This window comes from Pteropus alecto, unplaced genomic scaffold (assembly GCF_000325575.1).
Source record: "Pteropus alecto unplaced genomic scaffold, ASM32557v1 scaffold25, whole genome shotgun sequence".
In the NCBI taxonomy this organism is placed as follows: Eukaryota; Metazoa; Chordata; class Mammalia; order Chiroptera; family Pteropodidae; genus Pteropus; species Pteropus alecto.
In genome coordinates this window covers 5073376-5094045 of record NW_006441955.1, presented here as the reverse complement: position 1 = coordinate 5094045, position 20670 = coordinate 5073376, and the positions used below count along the sequence as shown (strand labels likewise).

The window sequence follows — 20670 nt, the reverse complement described above, 5'->3', positions numbered from 1 at the left end:
GCACACTCAATGTAGTTCATTCATTTTTTGCTGCAATATAGTTTTCTATTTAGTAATACATGATGACTTATCCATTTTCTTCAATATTTACATTCCTTCCAGTTTTTTTATTGCTTTATAATGACGCTTCTCTTGAGATTTTTTTCTTTTAAAATCAATTCTATTGAGGTATATTTTACAAACAATAAAATATACCCATCTTAAGTGTATAGCTCAGTGAGTGTGTACCTGAGTGTATTCACTCATGTAACCACCACCATAGTCAAGATACAGCACATTTCCATCACCTATCACATCAACATTCTTTGTGCCCCTTTTTGCAACCAACCCTCCTCCCCACCCCCAGCCTTGCCTTAGACACTTCTGGTCTGTTCTTCGTCTTTACAGATTAGCTTTGCCTGTTCTTAAATTTTTATCTTAATAGAATCAGATAATATGTCCTCTTTTGTGTCTGATTCCTTTTCCTTACTACAGTGCCTTTGAGATATACAGAAATTGTTGCATGTACAAGTAGTACCTTTTTACTGGAAATATACCCATTATGTAGAAATACAATTTGTTTATCCTTTCAATTGTTAATAGATGTTTGGGTTGTTTCCAGTTTGAGACTATTATGAATAAAGTTTCTCTAAACATTTTTGCACATATGCTTTTTTTTCTGTGTGTGCATATGTTTTCATTTCTCTTGGGTGAATACCTAGCAGTGGAATTTCTGGGTAATAAGGTAGATGTATGTTTAACTTTATAAGAAGTTGCCAAACTTGGGTGTACCATTTTGCATCCCTACCAGTGGTATATAAGAGGTAAGGTTTTATATACTCACCAGCACTTGGTATTCTCAGTTATTTTTATTATGACCATTTTTATAGGTGTCAAAGTGGTATTTCATTGTGGCTTTAATTTTTTTTTTGAATGGCTGATGATGAACATCTTTTCATATGCTCACTAACCATTCATACATCTTCTTTGGCAAATGTCTGTTTTGTTTATTTTTAAATTGGGTTATCCTCCTATTGAATTGTTCTTATATATTCTAGATGCAAATCCTTTATCAAATATTTTATCAAATATGCAAATCCTTTATTGTAAATATTTTTTTCCTACTCTGTGGCTTGCCTTCTCATTTTCTTAAAGGTGTTTTTCAAGGAGCAGAAATTTTGAAATTTATAGTCCAATTTATCACTTTTTAAAATTAAAATTAGTGCTTTATGTGTTCTATCTTAAAAAAATCTTTGTCTACTCCAAGACTGCATCCTATATTTCCTTCTATAAGTTTTATAGATATAACTTTTACATTTATACCTCTAATCCATTTCGTCTCAATTTTTGTGTCTAGTGTGAAGCAAAAGTTGAAGTTCACTTTTTAAATGTGGATATCCCGTTGTTCCAAAACTGTCCTTTGAAAGAATGATCTTTTTTTACATTGAATTAACTTGACATCTTTGTCAAAACTTAATTAACCACATATGTGTAAATTTATTTCTGAATTCTCTGGTCTATTTCATTGATCTGGATCTGAACTTAAGCCAATATCACTCTGTCTTAATTATTGTGGCTTTATAAGTAAGTCTCGAAATCAGGGAGTATAATCCTCTTTTTCTTTTTAAAAATTGTTTTAGTGATTCTAGAACCTTTGCATTTCCATATAAATTTTAGAATCTACTTGTCACTTTCTGCCCCAAAAAACCTGCTGGGATTTTGCTTAGGATTGTATTGAACCAATAGATCAATTTGGAGAGAATTAACATCTTAATATTAAGTTTCACAATCTGTGAACATAGTATATACCTTCATTTATTTAGTTTTTCTTTAATTTGTCTCAGCAATGTTTATACTATTCTGCGTACATGTTTTGTATATATTTTGTAAAATTTATCCCTTTTTATTATTTTTGATGTTATTGTAAATGACATTTTTCATGTGATTTTCCAATTGTATGTTGCTACTATATAGAAATACAATTTATTTTTGTACATTCACTTTGTATTCTGAGACTTGCTAAATTCATTTAGTTCTAGTAGCTTTTACTACTTAGGTTTTTTTTTTTAATGTTATCATAAAAACAATTTATTCACACACCACATAGTAAGCATTCTATGAATAAAGGCAGGTTTGCTTTTCCTTTCCAGCTGACGGTTTTTTCTTCTTTTTCTTATTTTATTACACATTTAGGATCTCCAGTGTAATGGCGAAGAAAATTCTTTTGAGTTTTGAGGCAGAATTATGTAATTCTTTTTTCTCTGCACTTGATTCTTTTCCACCATACATTTATAAACAGAGAGATCCTCTGAAGGCTTGACCTGAGCTGTTGAAGTAGCCCGATGATTCCAGTCTGACCTCTAAAATCTCTCCCTACCTTTTCAACTATACCTGCTTCTACTTTGATACAGGAAGGCTCTGATTCATCCAGTCTGACCTGGGAAAGGAGCCTCCTTTCTTAAGTTTTTGCCCTTGTAGTTTCCTGCTTCTGCTTATCTAAATCATCTCCACCCTTTAAGGACCAGCTTGAAGAAACCCTTACTGCAGGAAGCCTTTCTGTAACCCATTTTCAGGGCACCATTCTTTCTTGAAGCATTTGCTGTCTTGACTGTACATGTACCATTCATTGAGCACTTTTCATGTGCTATCATCTCACTGGAATCAGAGCTTCAAATTAAAGGCTCCTCTAGGACAGAGGTTGTACTTGTTTCAGCCATGGTTTCACAGAACTCAGCCTAGGGACTGATTCTTAAAGGCAGGTCTGCTGCTTTGTGCTACCTTTGTTCCTTTGTGTGCCTTTGTGCAAATACAAAAAAAAAAAAAAGTGCCTCTTCCTTTGCCTGATTTAGCTCTATGCCAAAGACAAGGCCTGGTAATTAAAGTTCGAACTAGATTTCAACTCTCACTTGTTCCTTTTGCTGGAAACCTTCAAAACCTGCATGGTCTTATGGGTCAACTCTGCCTCAAGGAAGGAATTAATAAATAAATAATTCTGAAATGTGGCTATTTTAAACTATAAAGATATCGAGGCTCAGAGAGGTTAAATTTTTCACCCAAGGACCCATCTAGGAATGGCAGAGACTGAGATTTGTCCTGAGTCTGCCCGTCTCCAAAACTCAAGGAAACACTGCCTTTGCCTATCTTCTTCTCTGGTCTCAACGTGAGTCTAACACTTTACATCTTATTAAGCATGTTCACAGTTCTTTTTCAGACTGAGATCAGCCCCTTCTGGAATTTATTCCAAGACTTCTGCACCCTGGAGTGAATGTCTGGCCCTCTCCCAGGACCAGTGTCTCTAAGACTAAACCCTCCCTGTCCTTGCTGGAATACTATCAAAGTCCATGAAGCAAAGGACAGAGGGGAAGGCAAGGACTTTGGTACCAGAGTTGCCTGTATTCTATTGCTACTTGGCAGCTGACTTACTGGTAGACTTTGGACTTGTCACTTGGCCTCATCTGTAAAATATAAGTCATAATACCTCCCTCATAGGAATGAGATATAGCTTTGTAAGCACTCAGTAAAGCTTAGTTCTCCTCTTTCACTTTGCTGAGAGCAAAGATTGTGTCTCATGTTAAGTTTATACACAAGAAAACTGAAGCCTTTGTCTACAGAAGATTCTTAGTGAACTTTGTCAACTCCATGACTAGAATTGCTTTTTCTCTTGACCTTGGGCAAGTCATTTTCCTGTCTTTTCTTGTCTTTTCAATGGGAACAATAACACCTAAAAAAACACAAGCACTACTGTAATTTACTGAATATTTACTATGTATCTGGGCATTGCAGTGCTTTATGGATTTACTGACATTTAATCATTACAATAGGACTATGAGGTAAGTGCTATTAATATTCTTGATGTCCCAGAGGTGGACACTGAGGCTCAGAGAAGTAAAGGACTTTGTCCTTGAGTCACCTAGCTGCTAAGCAGCAGCACTGGGATATAAATCCTGCTTTGCAATACTCTAGAGCAGGATTTCTCAACCCATTGACATTTTGAGCCACATAATTCTTTCACATAAGTCTTATGCACTGCAGGATGTTTACCAGCCTCTCTGGGCCTCTACCTATTTGATGCCAGTAGTACCCATCCTCCACTTGTGAGAGCCAAAACTGTCCTCAGATCTTGCCAAATGTCCCCTGTTGAGCAAAATCACCCTTAGTTAAGAACCACTTAACTAGGGGTGATTTTGGAGAGGGAGCTGCAGAGATTTTGTTATACCCAAGGCAGCATTTCTTTCTTTTGTTATACCCAAGGCAGCATTTCTTTCTTAAAATATGGTCTTTTGACTACCCGCAATATAATCATTCTGGGTGAGGCCCGGGAATCTATGCAAGCAGCTTGGTTTTTTGTAGGGACCCAGACCTTGGAAATCCCCTCCAGCTGGCCCTCCTGGGGCTAGGATATCTCAGGTCTACCTGCTTTCCACAGGTGTCTCCATGGTGACTGGTCCTCCAGGCAGCTTCCAGAACAGCCCACTTCTAACAGTAGTTCCACATCTGCCTCTGCCCCAGGGTTTATTTCTGGCTTTCAGGTTTGGTACTGAAGACAGATTCTGTCATGCTAAGTCAGGTCACTATCATTTCTTACCTGCATTTCACAAGGTCTTAAATGATCTGGCCCCTGCTTACTTCTCCTTTCTTCTTATTACTTGGCTCCAGGCTGCACTGGCTCCATCCTATGGAGCATCTTCCTTCCTTAGGGCCTTTGCTGGAGCCACTCCATCTGCTTAGGACCTCCCCACTTCTTTCCCCTGACTGACTTATTAAAATTTCAGCTCTCAGCTAAATGTCATTCCTCAGGGAAGCTTTCTCTGAACTCCAGAATAGGTCCAATGTCACTTTCATACATATTCATGGCTCCTGTACTTCTTCCCAGTGCTTATCATAATTGTAAATATAATAATTGTAGTAATTATTTGGTTAATGTTTGTTTTTTCCCACTATTTTATGAGTGCTATGACAGCTGGGAATATGCATGTTTTATTCACTGATATATCTCTGGAACCTGGTGCAGAGCCTGACACATAAGTAGTGCTCAAATACTCGTTGATGAATGAGTATCTCTTCCAACCATAATTTTCCAGGAAGTCACCTCATAGTCACACGCTTTTCCCTCCACCCTTCAGCCCAACTCAGTGAAGTAAATAAGCAATTAGGATGGGACCTCCCTTTTTCCAAGGACTTGGGACTAGTTGATGTTGAAAGAGAATGAATCATCTGAGGGTGAAAGGAGAGCTCGGCAAAAGATAATGTCCTTTATCATGTCCACAGCCAGAAATGAGCCCTCTCCAAACTCCTAACTGCTGGTCTCTGGATTGCTAACCTATCTTTAATAGCAGATAGCTAAGGGATCAGTAATAAGTTTTAAGGGGACAACTAAAATGTCGATTAATAATTAAGGCTTGGCAAATAACTAAACTGCTATTGACGTAAGGAACATCCAAACCTGCAGAGAATTTTCGTAAGAGTTTATTCGAGCCAAACTGATGATATATGCTGGGGAGCAAGATCGCAAATGCTTCGGAGAATATGTTTGCAGTTTCTTTTATGTGTTTGGAATTAAAGAGGGAATTTAAGGAAGATTACACGGTGGTGGAAAAAAATAAGGCAGGGATTGGATTACAAGTTTATGTGCTTTCTTAAGGGTGGTTACGCCTTTGAGGGGTATTACTTCTAGCATTTCAAAGGTGTGTTAACCTAGATGCACAAGAACAATGGATGGCCCTTGCTTAAAAACCTTTCACAAGAGAAGTTACAGGCCTGGGATGTGCCTACCCACACTGACCTGCCCTCTTTCCATTCACACTACTAAATACTAATATATAACCTAATAAAGTATTTGGCTTACAAATAAAGTGTTAGAAGATAATTAAGGTGGTAGTAGAAAATCAAATATTAACTACTCAAGTGTTAGCTGATAACAAAGGGATTAATTTAAAACTAAGTTGTTAGCACATACTGGTTAACCAATGACTAGGGCAGCAGTTGACAAGAATTTGAAGTGAGATTTTTCCAAGGGGACTCTTGTATTTTAGTGAAGACTTGGGAACAGCAGAAAAGAGATAAAGCTTATAGGAATGAAGTTCTAATTGGGACTGTAAAATCCTCAGCTAGATTCTAAACTTCTGAGGAAAATGTGTTTTGCTTTCCAGATAGGCTTTAGTCAGGGATGGCATGAACCATGTGCTTAAAATGCTTATCATTTAATTACAATTAATCTGCTAAGGGCCAGGCACTGTGCTGAGGAGAGAAGGAAGGGTAGTTGCTTAAACAATGAAAACAGAGTGTGGTGAGTGAGTGCGTGAGTGAGTGAGTGAGTGGTGTGTGACAGCCAGGAAAGGCTCAGGGGCTTTGTGAAGGGTGAGTGGAAGGGAGAGCAGGTGTGTCAGGAAGAGACAATGAGTTTAGTTCTGGATATGCTGAATTGAGGTGTCTATAGACATGCCAAGTAGGCAGACTGATATGAGTCCAAGGTAGAAATTTGAGTCCAAGGCACAGATGGTGGTCAAAACCATGAGAAAAGAATGATATAACTAGAGAAGAGTGTATGGAGTGAGAAAAGGGACCAGCCTGGAATCCCAAGGAAGAACAACAAGGAAGGAGTGGGCAGAGAGGAAAGAGACATCAACAGACACTGAGAAGAAGGAATAATCAGAAAGGGAGAAAATTAAGACAGTGACATGAAAGCTAAGGGAAGAGAAAGTTTCAAGAAGAGTGCAGTCAGCAATGTGAGATGTGGCTGAGAGGCCAAGCAGGATAAAGTCAGAGAGGTGTTCATTGAGAATGTGGTTCCAAAATGTCCATCACAAAAAGTTCTGTGATAGCTGGCTTTCATTCTGTGTGTGTACAAACACAAGAGCACATGCAGAGCTGGAGCTTGGAGCAGGGCATGTAAGGGGCAGGCTGGAGGCCACCAGAGAGGGGCTTGTGGTCAGCTCATAGAAAGCTTTCATTTACTCTGGGCAGCTTTTGGGAAGGACCATTAAGGGAGATTGTGAGAACTGTAAGCACAGTTCAACCCTTTTGTTGTCCAGTGGTAAAATTAAGGACAGCAGACAAGGAACAATTTGCTCAGTCTGTGAATCAGGGGCACAGCCAGGACTTGAATCTGAGTCTCCTTCTTCTAGAAGAGTGACCTTGGGAGAAGTAGACATGAAATTCTTACTGTCCAATGAATTATCAATCCGTGACTTTTCCCATCACTTCAATTTTTAGCTGCCGCTTTTTTATAATTATATAAAAATGAAATACATATTTTACACACAAAATTTAAACATTATAGAAATACTTAACAAAGAAATTGAATGACTCCTATTATCCCACCCTCACCCCTCAGAGACAACCACCATTATAGTTTGGTCTGTCTCTTTTTATCTCCTCTTTCCCACTCAGTTATAACATAGTAAATTTTTTAAATAAAAATATTATATGTTACACTGGATTTTTTTGTGTATGCATGTGTTCATTCTGTTTTACAAGTTTCCTTGTTTTCACTCTTGGACAGCTTTCTATGGTTGCATATAGAAATCTAATTCATTCATTTCAATAACTATATTAGTGTATCATTTGGATTTGTAGCATAATTTATTACCAGGCCATATTGATAGACACAAGGGTTACATCCAATTTCACTGTTATGAACAGTGTACATACATATTATTGCACATATATATTTGCATGGTTAGGGAGTCTTCTAGAAGGAGAAATGATGGATCTAAGGATATGAACATTTTGTTTTAAAAGCTATTACCAAATCATGCTCCAAGAACTTGTGACAGTTTATTGTCCCACCAACAATTTATGCAAATGCCATTTCCCCACATCCTTACCAACAATGGGTATTATTATTTAAAAAAATCCTTCCAATTTGAATGAGGCTAAGTATCTTTTCATATACTTATTATTTATCTATATCCTTCTGTGAATTATCTATTCATATCCTTTGCCTATTTGTTATTGTAGTATACTTTTCATCAGTGAATTCTTATTGGGAAATAATGATTAGGTTGATTAAAAAAGGCTTGGAAGCCTTTGTACCAAATTACTAACAATGTTTACCTCTAGGGAATGAGAGTATAGAAAATGAGGGGGATATTTTCATTTTATTATGACATCCTGTATTATCTTACAATGTATTTGCATTACTTTGGTAATTAGAAAATAATACAGAAGAAAAAAACAATAACAACAAATAAATGTTTGGCCTGGATTCTCATTGGCTAGAAATTCATGTTGGGTACAAGTTTTCACTGATTACAAGTTATTTTTTGGTTCATATGCAAAAAAACATTTATCGAATGCCTCTTATTCAGCTGACACAGCCTTAGGCATATTCACAGGTTTTTTATCCTAATCCTCACAATAGCCCTGTGATGTAGAAATTGGCCCTGTTTTACAGAGTTCTTAATAGGTAGACGATTTTTGCTTGATATAGTTCTTTTTGCTATGTTTTCATGGGCTAGATATTCTTATTGGCTGGTGATTCATTGGTCAGGAGCTCTCATTGGCCAGGAGTTCCTATAGGTTGCTCTAAGATTTAAATCATCAAAATACTAGAATTTTTCCCCCCATAGGAGTGATGTGGTAGGTGGGGTAAAGGTGGAAGAAGGAGAGTTAATAGTCTCTCCCTTTGAAGCACCATTCAAGTTTGCTTTGGTCACCCATGGAAGGTGGAGGGAAGGGGACGGTGGAAGAGGAGGGAAAGTGATTATAAGTCTTCTAAAGGTGGAAGAAGGAGAGTCAATGGTCTCTCCCTTTGAAGCACCATTTGAGTTTGCTTTGGTCACCCACGGAAAGTGGAGGGAAGGGGATGGTGGGAGAGGAGGTGGGAAAGTGATTATAAGTCTTCTCGCTTCTTCAGTATGAGCTTCCTCACAAGCGCTGTGATCTGGGGCCTGATCTCCTCCACCGATATAGTTGGGTCCCAAGCCTCTACCACTTTTCCATCTGGGGCCACTAGGTACTTCCAGAAGTTCCAGGTAGGCTCCTTCCCAGAAGTTTCTAGAGAAAAAAGAAGAAGGAGAGCAAAGTTTGCTTCCCTGTGTGCCCTCTCCTGGAATTCTACTATCAGTGTCCAGTTATCCCCTGAAACACTGGTTCTATTAGAATTAGCTGGAGAGATTTTCCAATCTTGATGCCCAGTCCACACCCCAGACCACTTAAATCAGAATCTCTGGGGGTAAGACTCAGGCATCTGTATTTTTAAAAAGCTGTCCAGAAGATTCCAATATGGCGCCAAGATTGAAAACTACTGCTCTAGGATTCTGTGAAGTGCTTGATAAAGCAGATTTAGATCTTCTTTTATTAATGACCTCAAACTACTGAATAGTCTACACATTATTCTCTAACAAAAACTTAATGATTTCCAAATGTTAGTCCATGAACTGGATGCATCTGAATCATGGTGGCAGTGATAGTGAGGAATGCTTAAAATAAAGATTCTTGGGCCTTGCTTCAGTAGGTCTCAGGTTAATGCATTTTTAAGAGCTCCCCAGGTGCTTCTACAGCAGGGCCAGGTTTGATCTATAACAGTGGGAACTGGAAAGGAACTAATAAAAACACACAGGGGGAAAAAAGCAAATATTAGGATTGACCCACAGAGCAAAATTCTAATCTGCCTCAGTAAGGGACCTTTTGTTGGCTACACTGTTGTTTCTCATTTACTCCTCCAGGTGAATGGGTTGGTTGGGGGGTGATGAGGGATATGAAGGCAACCAGAAGCGTAGAGTAGGAGAAAACAAAAATGGAGCCCCCAAAGGAGGAGAAATGTCTGAAGGAGGAAATAGGACCATAATGATAAACATGGCTCGTGATCCCATTTTGTGGTTCTGAGGCTTCTGGGGCTGGAGAAGGGATTTATTTCTGAAATATTGAGATCTGGTGTTTTAGCTCAGGTTTCCTTCCCATGGCCTATATAAACTTTGCCTCTGACTCAAGACAGGAGATGTCTATCAGCCTTCTCCAAGAGTGTGGCATCCCATCTGCACCTTGGTTTCTCCATCCTAAGTTCATAGGCTCAACTAATTCACATTTACTAAAATCTGAGGGCCCAAGCTCCTTCTAGGAGCCCCTGCATATGAAAACAGGGTTCCAGAGATGTCTGCAAGAGTGATTCTGAGGGAGAACTGAGACTGAGAGGTAGCAAGGTGGAAATATTCTTAGGCAGGAATACCCCTAAGTTCATCCTCAAAGATTAGTGCTGAAACAGATCATCAATCCACCCACTGGGGTCTAGAAGGGGCCCCAGATCACCCAGCCAGGCAGTGGCTTCTGCTACCTAGGGAGCTACAACCTTAGTCAGATGAGAGAAGGTGAGATAAAAGATCAGAACTCACGGATCAGGTACTTGAAGGCGGGGTGGGCACCAGTGCCGGTGACTGCAACCTTGCTAAACATGGGGAAAGAGACACTGTAGGTGCGGCGGGCAAAGCTCTCGATCTCCCTGTTGCTGTCAGGCTCCTGTTGGCCAAACTGGTTGCAGGGGAAGGCAAGCACATTGAAGTGGTGGGGCCCCAGGTCCCGCTGTAGCTGTTGCAGGTCTCGGTAGTGCTGGTCTGTGAAGCCACACTCGCTGGCCACATTCACCACCAGGGACACCTGGGTGGCAAAAACAAAACTCAGATACATACACAACCCAGTGAAGAGGCATGCACTTGTACATGGCTTGACATGCCCATATGTGACCCCTCCCCCACAATTAATGCCCTCATACATACAAGAATACAATGTACACATATGTAAGTGTGACTGCAATGCTCTCACATATATACAAACACATGCACACAGGCACAAATGAAATCAAATATGCAAAAGCTTACAGATATATGTGCATAGACATACATGAATATTGTGACTAAGCATAAAATAGTCACAAACGGGTATGCATACTCCATGATACAAAGATACGTTAGCACACATCACACATGTCCACAAAGACAACACATTCACTGGGGAGCTCATACCAGGAGGTGATGTGGGGGAGTGGAAAGGCACACCTGGGTTCAATTTCTGGCTCATTTAGCTGGCACTCTTTTAGAGTGCCATGTCTCCCTTTTAGAATGTGAACTCGCTGAAGGCAGGAGCTATGTCCACTTCACCCCAGGACTTGACATATAGAAAAGTCTCAGAAAGTGCCTGTTGAATGAATAAGTAAGTATGCAGATATACACAATCACCTGCATAGGTACATGGACAGACATGAATTTTCCTGATAAAGGACCCCAAGGATCCCAGAGCAATCCCTTTTTGCCCCTCTCCAGCAAAAAAATACCACTTTCTTTTATCACTAGACTCACCCTTAAGTTTACTATCGCCTTATAATAAATGTATTTATTTATATAAATGTATTTATAAATTTATCACCTTTAGGTAATAAATATAAAGCTAGCTGATGGAACTTGATTGGTGCCATTAGAATTTTGGCACCAATGCTATGTTTTTAGCTTCTAGTTATATATGAATAAAGGATTTTAAAACTCATCCTGTGTCTGGGCAGCCCTGCCCTATCTCTCTGGCTACTTTTTTAGGAGAGCTAGGATCATACCAGCTGGTTGCATAAAGAGGGCCACCTCCCAGTGGCGGCCGGGGGCACTGGACATGCACAGACACAAACTGCTGAGGCAAGACAAGGTTTCTCGACCTCAGGAATATTGACATTTTGGGCTGGATAATTCTGTGTGGTGTTGGGGCTATTCTTTCTGTTCATCGTAGGATGTTTAGCAGCATCCCTAGCCTTTACCCACTAGACACCTAGTCTTGACAATAAAAATGTTTCCATACGTTGCTAAATGTCCCCTGGGAAGCAAAATTACCCCAGTTGAGAACCACTGGGCTAGATTATGAGAGTCGCTAAGCTGTAACTCCCTCAACCTACCTCTACCAGATGAGGAAGGACTCATTCCCAGAGCCACAGGGTGTTAGAACAGCCTCCCCCATTTGCATCAGCATATGCCATATTCTGCCTGTGGTTGTGAGAAACTAGGATCTTTAACTCCCTTCCCTAGTCAGGGGTCTTATTCTTTCTTCTCTCATGGATTTCTGGCAATAAGAGCATTAAAAATTGCTTATTTTTAACCTACATCTTGTGTGTCTACTTTTTTGGAAGGAAGGAAATCTTGCTTCTAATTCCATGCCTGAAACCAAAAAGCTCATCCTTAAAGTGACCAAAACAGACAGACAAGCTCAAATACACACAGTTAATTTATATAATATATATATATATAAGCACAGCTATAGACTTGGATGTGTACATGGAAGCAAGCAAACAAATAAACCCTTCATACACACACACTACTCAGGCCTGCATGCACATAACCTCACACTTCAGGCAGGCACATTCTCGAGTGGTCACCCATCAATCCATACTCAAGGCTGGTCTAAATGACTATCTTCCTAGTTAGGCTGAGGGCATAAATCATACAGTCTTGCTCACGGTTATATCTCCAGGGCTGGTCCCAGTGAGGAGAATGTAGGGGAAGCCAGTAAAAATTTTTCCAATTAAAAAAAAATTGTGATGAAATACACATAATGAGCAAATAATTATTTGCAGATGAATGAATGACCATATTGCTCAAGTGGCAAATCTAGCTTGGATTAACTCACAGCATCATTTATAGATTTCCTGGACTGACTCTTCCTGATTTCCCTCTAAACCTAGCATTTAAGAGCATAGGCTCTGGAGCTGGGCTGCTTGGGTTCAAATTCTAAGTCTACGACTTGGTAGCTGTGTGATGCTGTTCTTTTTCTTTTTTCAACTTCTTTTTGATTGATTTCTTGGCCTTTCACTACTATGCATTTACCAATGACCTGGAGTATTAAAACACTTAGAATTCTGGGATTACTTTTCTGGGTCATTTTCTTCAGGATTTCTGTTCCTTACATCCTGGATGCTTTATTATTTCTGAAAACAAATAGACTTTGTTCTATTCTTGTCATAGCACTTATTACTACTAGGAATTACCTTGTTCATTTTTCTGTTCCTTGTTTATTATCTCTATCCTCTCCACATCATATAAGCTCTATTAAAGTGGAAATTTGTCTGTTTTGTTCACCACTGCACCCCCAAGACTGGCCTAGTACTTAGTATACAGTAGGTATTCGATAATAATTAATGAACTAACTGAGTAGCAGAGCTGGTCAAATGCTAAACCTGGGGATCTCCAGCCAGCTGCACTAGAAGGAAGGGAAGGCCTGAACAGGAATGGGCCCTGCTCTTATTGGCTTTTTGCTCTGAGCAAAAAAACCAAAAAAGTAATAAATGCTGTGGTAAGGAAGTAGCAGTTACCCTGGATAACTCATATCTCAGCGTGAGCTGCCATCACAGGAGTTTGCCTAAAGCAGATCACAGAGGGATGGGTGGTTCTCCTCCAGGCTCTGTGCTTTCTAGCTCTGTATGACCCTGTGCTAACACCTTCCCTCACTGGGCCTTTGTGTCCTCCCTAGAGGACGATCTGGGTAAGGTCCGCATGCACTCCCTCTGCACTTGCGCATTCATTTCTATCATGTTCTCGTTGGATTCAATATCAGCAACTCCTCCCGTTCCAGATGCCGAAAGTGGGGATGGGAAAGACAAAGGCCGCAGGATGCTAGCTAGGGTTGCTTTTTCCACTAGTGCATGACAAAGGCTGGGCTCGGGTCATCAAGCCTCTGGGAGAGGTCTGGACTCGCCGCCCAAAGTGGCTGCAAGGGAAATTGGCGCCGGCTGTGAGAGTTTCGGATTTCACGGCAAGCCGGGGCCGTGCCACGTAGTCGCAGGACGGACCCCAAGCACCATCGGGGGCGCTGCGCCCCGGGGGGAATGCCTGGGTGGGGGCGGGGAAGCCAGGGCTGTGTCTTTGGGCGGCAAGAGCCCCTCGGAGCTACACTCGCAGGGTCCAGGGCCGCGGGGCGCCCCCATCAGTCCCTGCCGGGGTGGCGCCGAGCCCCCGCGGGTGGACACTCACCGAACCCCGGTACTTCTCCAGCGACACCAACTTGCCCCGGATGTTGACAGCCTTGAAGTCGTAGAAGTCTTGCTCCCGCGGAGCGCAGGCCGCGGCCGACAGGAGCAGCCACGCTGCCACCAGTGCAGCCACCATGACTCGCTCCCGAGGTGGCCGATTTGCCAGGGCAAAGACGAGGCAGGGGGAGTGTGTATGTGTGTGGGGGGGCGGGTGGGTAGAGACTCTGAGATGGGGGGAGGGAGGAGGCGGCTCCGGCATCACCCGGCCAGAGACGCAGGACGCGCCCCTTTCTCTTTCTCCTCAGCAGGCGGTGGAGCGCCAGCCACTGGACCTCAGTTTCCCCATCTTTGCTACAGGAGCCGTTCGACTCTGCGCCTCTTCCCGGACCCCACAGCCAGGGTTCCAGGATTTTGATCACTGAGACCAGGATTTAGTTGAGTGAGCTCATCGCTCTTGTTCCAGGATGCAGCAACTTGGTAGGGAAAAGAGGTGAAAATCTGGATCTGATTTAAAGCAGTGGCCTTAGGCTGTTCATACCACCTCTCTGGGCCTCAGTGTCTTCATCTGTTCAGTGGGGCAAGCCTCCCTTCTTGCTGCACCTAGGCAGTATAGAATGAGAGTGATAGAAAACTGGATGTGAAACACTTTGTCAGCTGAATGGTGCCTACAGACTTTAGGTGAATGAATGAATGGTCAGTCCCTGAGGGATGGCATCAAGAAGGGGAAGAGAATACAGAGGTTGGTGCAGGTTGAGTTTCTGGGAAGCAGATTCTGAAGTGGAGATTGCTGTGCAGAAGCACCCTGGGAATCAACACCTGTGGAAGGGAACAGGAGTGGGCAGAAGCCCAGAGCTCCAAGGACAGTCTTGGCTGATGCCACAGGGACTCTGAAGCTAGCATGGCCAGTAGAGTCATCCCCAGATAAGCTAAATTGACCAGGCCTTTATATCCCTGCCTTCATCAGTTATTAGACATGGGGCCATCTGGGAAAAGCTGTGACAGGAGCCAAAGTGGCCCTGTCCCTGGAGGGGCTGACAATTAAAGGCTTCCCACCAACAGCATGGGTGTCCTAAGTCTTCATGATTGGAGATCTGGGCAGCATCATAGTGTCTCTCACATTTAGAAAACCCCTGCCGAGCCCCACTAATTGCCAAGCATGGTGCTGGGTGCTGACACTGTACTAGTTCTCCAGGAGCTCACAGGCTGCCATGAGAGAAGCCAGGTAAACTGGGGATTTTGTATTATGTGGTAAGGGCTAAACATTGCTACAGTCATTCAACAAATACTTCTTGAGCACTGTTCTACACTGAGTTCTGCTCGAGGTGCCTCTTATGCAGTGATGAACAAGAGGCAGGCAGGGGTGAGGTCACACAGAACCTGGTGGGCTATAATAAAGATTATGGTCTTTAAGCTAAGAAATGAAGGTTCTTTCTTTTCTAAAGTTAGTGAACAGCAGTGAGTCCTACGTTGTAGAAAGATCCCTCTGGCTGTTCTGTAGAGAGTAGATAGGAAGGGGCAAGAACAGATGTGCTCCAGATGCTGGGGTAGAGGAAGGTCTGGAGTTCTGAGGCCCAGAGGTAGTTCCTAGCAGTCAGGAAAAGCCTCCTCGAGGTGGTAATACCAGAGTTATGTCTTGAAAGAGGAATGGGAATTCTCCAATTTGAGAAGAGGGTGGCAAAGATGTCAGCTTGAGAGAACAGTGTCTGTGAAAGCACAGAGCCCAAGAGAAATGCTTAGGTGTTTGGGGTGAGAAGGGGTATGTATAGGGTAGATGAGGTTGGAGAGGGCATCAGAGGTCAGATAGAGGAGGGTCTTGAGTGCCAAGCTGAGGAACTTGGATTTTACTCTCTAGGCTGCGGCAAACAAAGGTTTTGAAACTGGGCACAGGATCATACAGTAAAAAAGACTCAAACCCAGGCCTTCAGAATCAGAACAGGAACTTTCTGCACTACTAAAGTGGCCTCTCTCTTCAGGAACAGACATTATCAGGAGAGGTGGGAAACAGGAGAAAGTGTGCTCCAGGCAATGGCCAAGGCAGAAATAAAGTTCTTCTGCTCTTCTACTCCTTATCGCCTGGAGCCTGTGATGGGTCCTGCAGTATTAAATGGCCTCCTCCTGCCATCTGTCCCTTTCACTCAGCCTTTTCTTGTATGTCTCAATAACCAGGGGTTCTCAAATTCTGCTACACACAACTTAGAGTTTTGCAAGCTTGGCTGAGCTACTTTCTGTTAAAATCCATATAGGTAGGCATTTCTATGAAGCAGGAAAAAAAAAAAGTTAGTGGTGAAATGCTTCTCACTTACAAATTTCTCTCCTGGGCCCTTCTCTCCTCCCCTATTCATGCTTCAGAACCCAGCTCAGATATCATCCCCCTCTGCTACTATACTTAATCTCTCTCTCTTCTCTGTTACCTTTGTGCCTAGTACATTTTTCTGTAGTGGGCTGATGATAATATGGTGTAGTTGTCTGTTTCCATGGCCACTAGGCTGTGAGTTCCTTGGGGGCAGACTGGACTGTACCCGAATCAGCTTTGTATCTCCCTGGTACCCACTCAGTAAATATTCATTTTTCTTAAACCTTCTGGTAACTTTTATTACTTGTCTGTGCTAGAGTCTGATACGAGATGCTGTTAATTTTAGCCAACAGTATGTGTTTTGTCATTTTATTTTTAGTTTTCTATGCATTTTTGGTATTTCCGAAAGAGCACAACTATTCCCAGGTGGCCCATCTACACAGGTGGGAGACCCATAGGCACAAATACACACACAGTTCTCAGCTGAGCACCTAGAAGGGTGGAGGACTCACTTCTGGGTTCCCCATACTTCTCTTTCCCATAATAAGCTCAAAAAAGGCCTTTTATTAATTTTTTGTTCATTCAACAAATTATTGAGCACTTACTATGTACAGGAATGCAATTTTAAAGTCTAGGAATATGTAGTTAATAAGGCAGACAAAATATTCTTGAAATCACATTCTAGTATAGGAGGGAAGGATAATAACAAATTTATAGTATGAAACATATAGTACATTAGATGATGATAAGAAGGGGATAGAGAATATGGTAGTTGGGTGGGGAGGGACTGCAGCTTTAATTCAAATGATTAGAAGGCTTCACTGAGGAAGTAGCAATTGAGCAAAGACAGGAAGAAAGAGGGCAAACAATGGGAAAAGTAAAAGAAGAGCAACATTCCAGATAGAGGAAAGGCAAGTACATAGGCCCTGAGGCAGGGGCGTGCATGATGTGTTTGGAGAACAGCCGGGAGGCTAGTGTAGATGGAGTGGATTGAGTAAAAGAGTAAATTTGTGGAGTGAGTGAAAGAGAGCAAAGGATGACATCAGAGGTGTAATAAGATATGGGGCAGATACTGTAGGAGGGTCTTATAAACCACTGTAAAGACATTTGCCTGGATGGACTTTGAGGGAGGCAGGAATCCAGCAAAGAGTTTTAAGCAGGGAAATGACATTTCTAATTTATATTTTAACTGCAGTATTGAAATAAGGAGACCAGTCAGGAAGCTATTGTGGTAATCCACGTGAGGGAACATGTAGGCTTAGACCAAAGTGATGGCAGTTGTGGTAGGAAGTAGTCAGATTCCGAATATATTTTAAAAGTAGAGGCAAAAGAATTTCCTGATGTAGGGTATGAGAGAAAGAGAAGCATCACAGATGACTTTAAGGTTTTTAGCCATAGCAACCGGAAGAATAACGTTGCCATTAATTGAGTTGAAGACACCTGCAGGGCAACTAGTTTGGATGGGAAATTAAGAGTTCAGTTTTGGACATGGTAAATTTGAGTTGCCTATTAGCAGTGGTATATGCTTGTAAATGTTTAACAACTGACTCTTCAAGGAAAAAGGGTGTGTGTGCGTATACTCATATAAGTTTATTATAAAGTTTACTGATAATTAATGATGCATTGCACACAATTTACAAATCATAATAAAATATACAGTACTCCTTATTGTAAATTCCACCTGACCAATTTATTCTCATAGAATGCTTTAATCGATTTTTGTCAAACTTGTATCTGTAGCCAACTAATGGTTGCAATTGCTGAGCAAGTGTAGTTCCAAGATGAAGGTTGGTTGATATTTTCATTTACATTAATAGTAAGATGAAAGTGAAACAATAAAGACATGTTAAACTTCCCTAGTCAGTGACGCAAGTGACTTCTTTGCTGAACTGGACAGTAGTTTTCCAAAACTGGAAGACTATTTCTTCAGTTTTTTGTTTTGATTTTTTTTTTTTTTGCTATTCACAACGTAATAGCTATAGACACAATATACTCCAAATTTATTCTACATTATCAATATTTATCTACATCACTTTCTTAAGCGTAGACAATTAGCAAAACAATAAATCGAACTCTGATTGGTAGCATTTGCCAATTTCTGTGGTGTGAATTCTCACCATGGTTGGTTTTGGAGCTACCAACGTGATGTCACTGAACACAGAGTTAGGAAGAGATGTGAGAGTAGACACCATTATAGGGTAGTTCCACAATATAGCTAGAATAGATAGATGTAAATAACTCCAAGAGCATAGAAAATAATAAAATATAGTAAAATAACTAGAAAGTGATGTTTCAAATATTACCTTTGTTTTTTTAAATTAAATTAATTTTTTTTTTATTTTGGTGCTTCTTTCTTCCCACCTGGTTTTTTAAAAACTTTATTTATTTAAATTAGTTTCAAGGATTACCTTTGTTTTTAATGACATTTAATTTTGAATTTACATAATTAAATTTTTGGTAATGGCTGCTTTTAACAAGAGGCTGGAAAATTTCTTGAAAATGTAACAATTGACTCTAGAAGCTGCCTCTTGACATCACTACTATCTCTAGGTTGGATATATATGTCTGGACTTGGAGGAGAGGTCTAGGTCAGAGATATAAATTTGAGAATGGACAGCATATCATATATTTAAAGCCATGATACTGGGCGACGATGGCGAGTTGATATAGATAGATAAGAGAACCAAAATTAGCCCTCGGAACTCTGACATTCAGCATCAGGGAAATGAAGACATCAGGGAAATGAGAGGGAACCAGAAGAGGGGACTGAAAAAGAGTAGCCAGAGGAAGAAGAACCAAAAGGGTACAGTGTCATTGAGACCAAGTGACACATTTGTCCAAAGAAGAAGAGTGATTTAACAGGTCAAATGTTGCTGATAAATCTATTCAGATTAGGCCTGAGAACTGAACACTATATTTAGCAATTTGTCCTTCATCAATAAAGGGAATTAAAAAAAACACAATATCTTCATGCCTTGTTGCTATTACTCATGCTGCTCCCTCTGCCTCTCTCTCTCTCTCTCTCTTTCTCTCTCTTCCTCTCTCTCTCTCTCTCTCTCTCTCTCTTTCTGTGTGTGTGTGTGTGTGTGTGTGTGTGTTTTCCTTCCTTATCCTTATAGCTCCCATCCTTCTTCTAGCTTTATCAGTTAAGAGTCTCAATAGAAAACAGAGACATACTAAAATTAGGATAATTAGACAAAGGTTTAATTTACAAAGGAACTAATTTCAACTGTGGGTGGGGTATAGAGGAAGACAAGGGATAATTGTGAACTGTTAAATGTTCCTTGACCTGAATGGGTTAGAGAGAGGAAGGAAAGATTATGAAAACTAGGAAAAAAGTCTTGTTCATCAAGCTATCTTGAAAGGGGCAGTTACATTCAAAGGAGTTTCACGGCTAGTCCAAGGCAAATTCATAGCCATACTCACCCTCCTCCTTCTCACCATTCACTGATCTGCAAGGGCGTTGGCCTATACCTAATAGAAATCCGGGAGCAAGGAAGTCCACTGGCTTAGTTCTTACAGGTTCAGTGTACTGGGTGGGTGGGTGAATGGATAGTGGATCTAAAGGACAAAATAGAAGGGGTTCAGCACAGAAACCCAACTAAAATCGACATCTCTCTGAGGCTTTTCGCAACACCTTTTGGCAGTTACATGCCCCTATTCTATCTTCCCCTTGTCAATCACGGTCATTGGCGCCAATTCAACACCAACAAGAATCCACCATTTGGAGTGAAGGAGGAAACTTTATTGCAAACAGCGCAATTGTGATACAGCACAACTGTGGAACAGCTCAATAGTGTTACAGCTCGATTATGAAACAGCATGGCTGTGAGGTGGCTCTAGAGCAGCCCTTGGCAGCTAGACAGTTCTGCTTGGGTCCAGTCAGGTCTGGTCTGCCTTGCTTGCCTTATTCTGATGCAAGAAGACATCCTCAATGGGAAGAGAAAGTGAGCACTCTGTGGCAGATGCGAGCTAGCTGACTTATGTAGAGAGAAATCTCCACCTCTGGTCCCTGATTGGTCCAACCTCATGTAAATGAGGACTCCAAATCCACAGTTTGATTGATCCAAAAAGCACTGTCCTGATTGGTCAGAATGGAGCCATTCTGATTGGTTGGTGAAGATGCTAATGAGGATATAGCTAAACGGCTCTGATTGGATGCACAAGTCTCACTTATTATTTCAATACCATTCCAGGTACTCCTTTATGAGGATTGGCTGAGCCAGAAGGAACACAGGGCAGGCCAGGCCAGGCCAGGCAGTTCAGTGCAGGTTTCCCCCTAAGGAGAGGCTTGCATGAGGCTCTTTTTAGCAATGGCTGCTAGGCTCTGTTTGTAAATTTGAGCCCAGTTAGCCACCAAAAGCCCTTCTTGGTTTCTTCTTTCTCGCGGTCAACACCCTTAATGTAGCACTTATGCTGTAATGTAGTGATCCTCAATTCTGGCTACACCTTAGAATCACCT

The 20670-nt window shown here is 41.3% G+C and overlaps 1 protein-coding gene across 1 annotated transcript; it reads right to left on the bottom strand.

Moving 5' to 3' along the window:
• Positions 1-7541: 7541 nt before the first annotated feature.
• On the bottom strand, positions 7542-14094 carry GPX7 (glutathione peroxidase 7). The gene is made up of 3 exons (XM_006919204.3): positions 13917-14094; positions 10311-10572; positions 7542-8976 (listed from the first exon to the last, which is right to left on the bottom strand). Exons 1-3 carry the CDS (start codon positions 14049-14051, stop codon positions 8813-8815), a joined length of 561 nt encoding a protein of 186 aa, XP_006919266.1. The 5' UTR covers positions 14052-14094; the 3' UTR covers positions 7542-8812.
• Positions 14095-20670: the final 6576 nt, after the last annotated feature.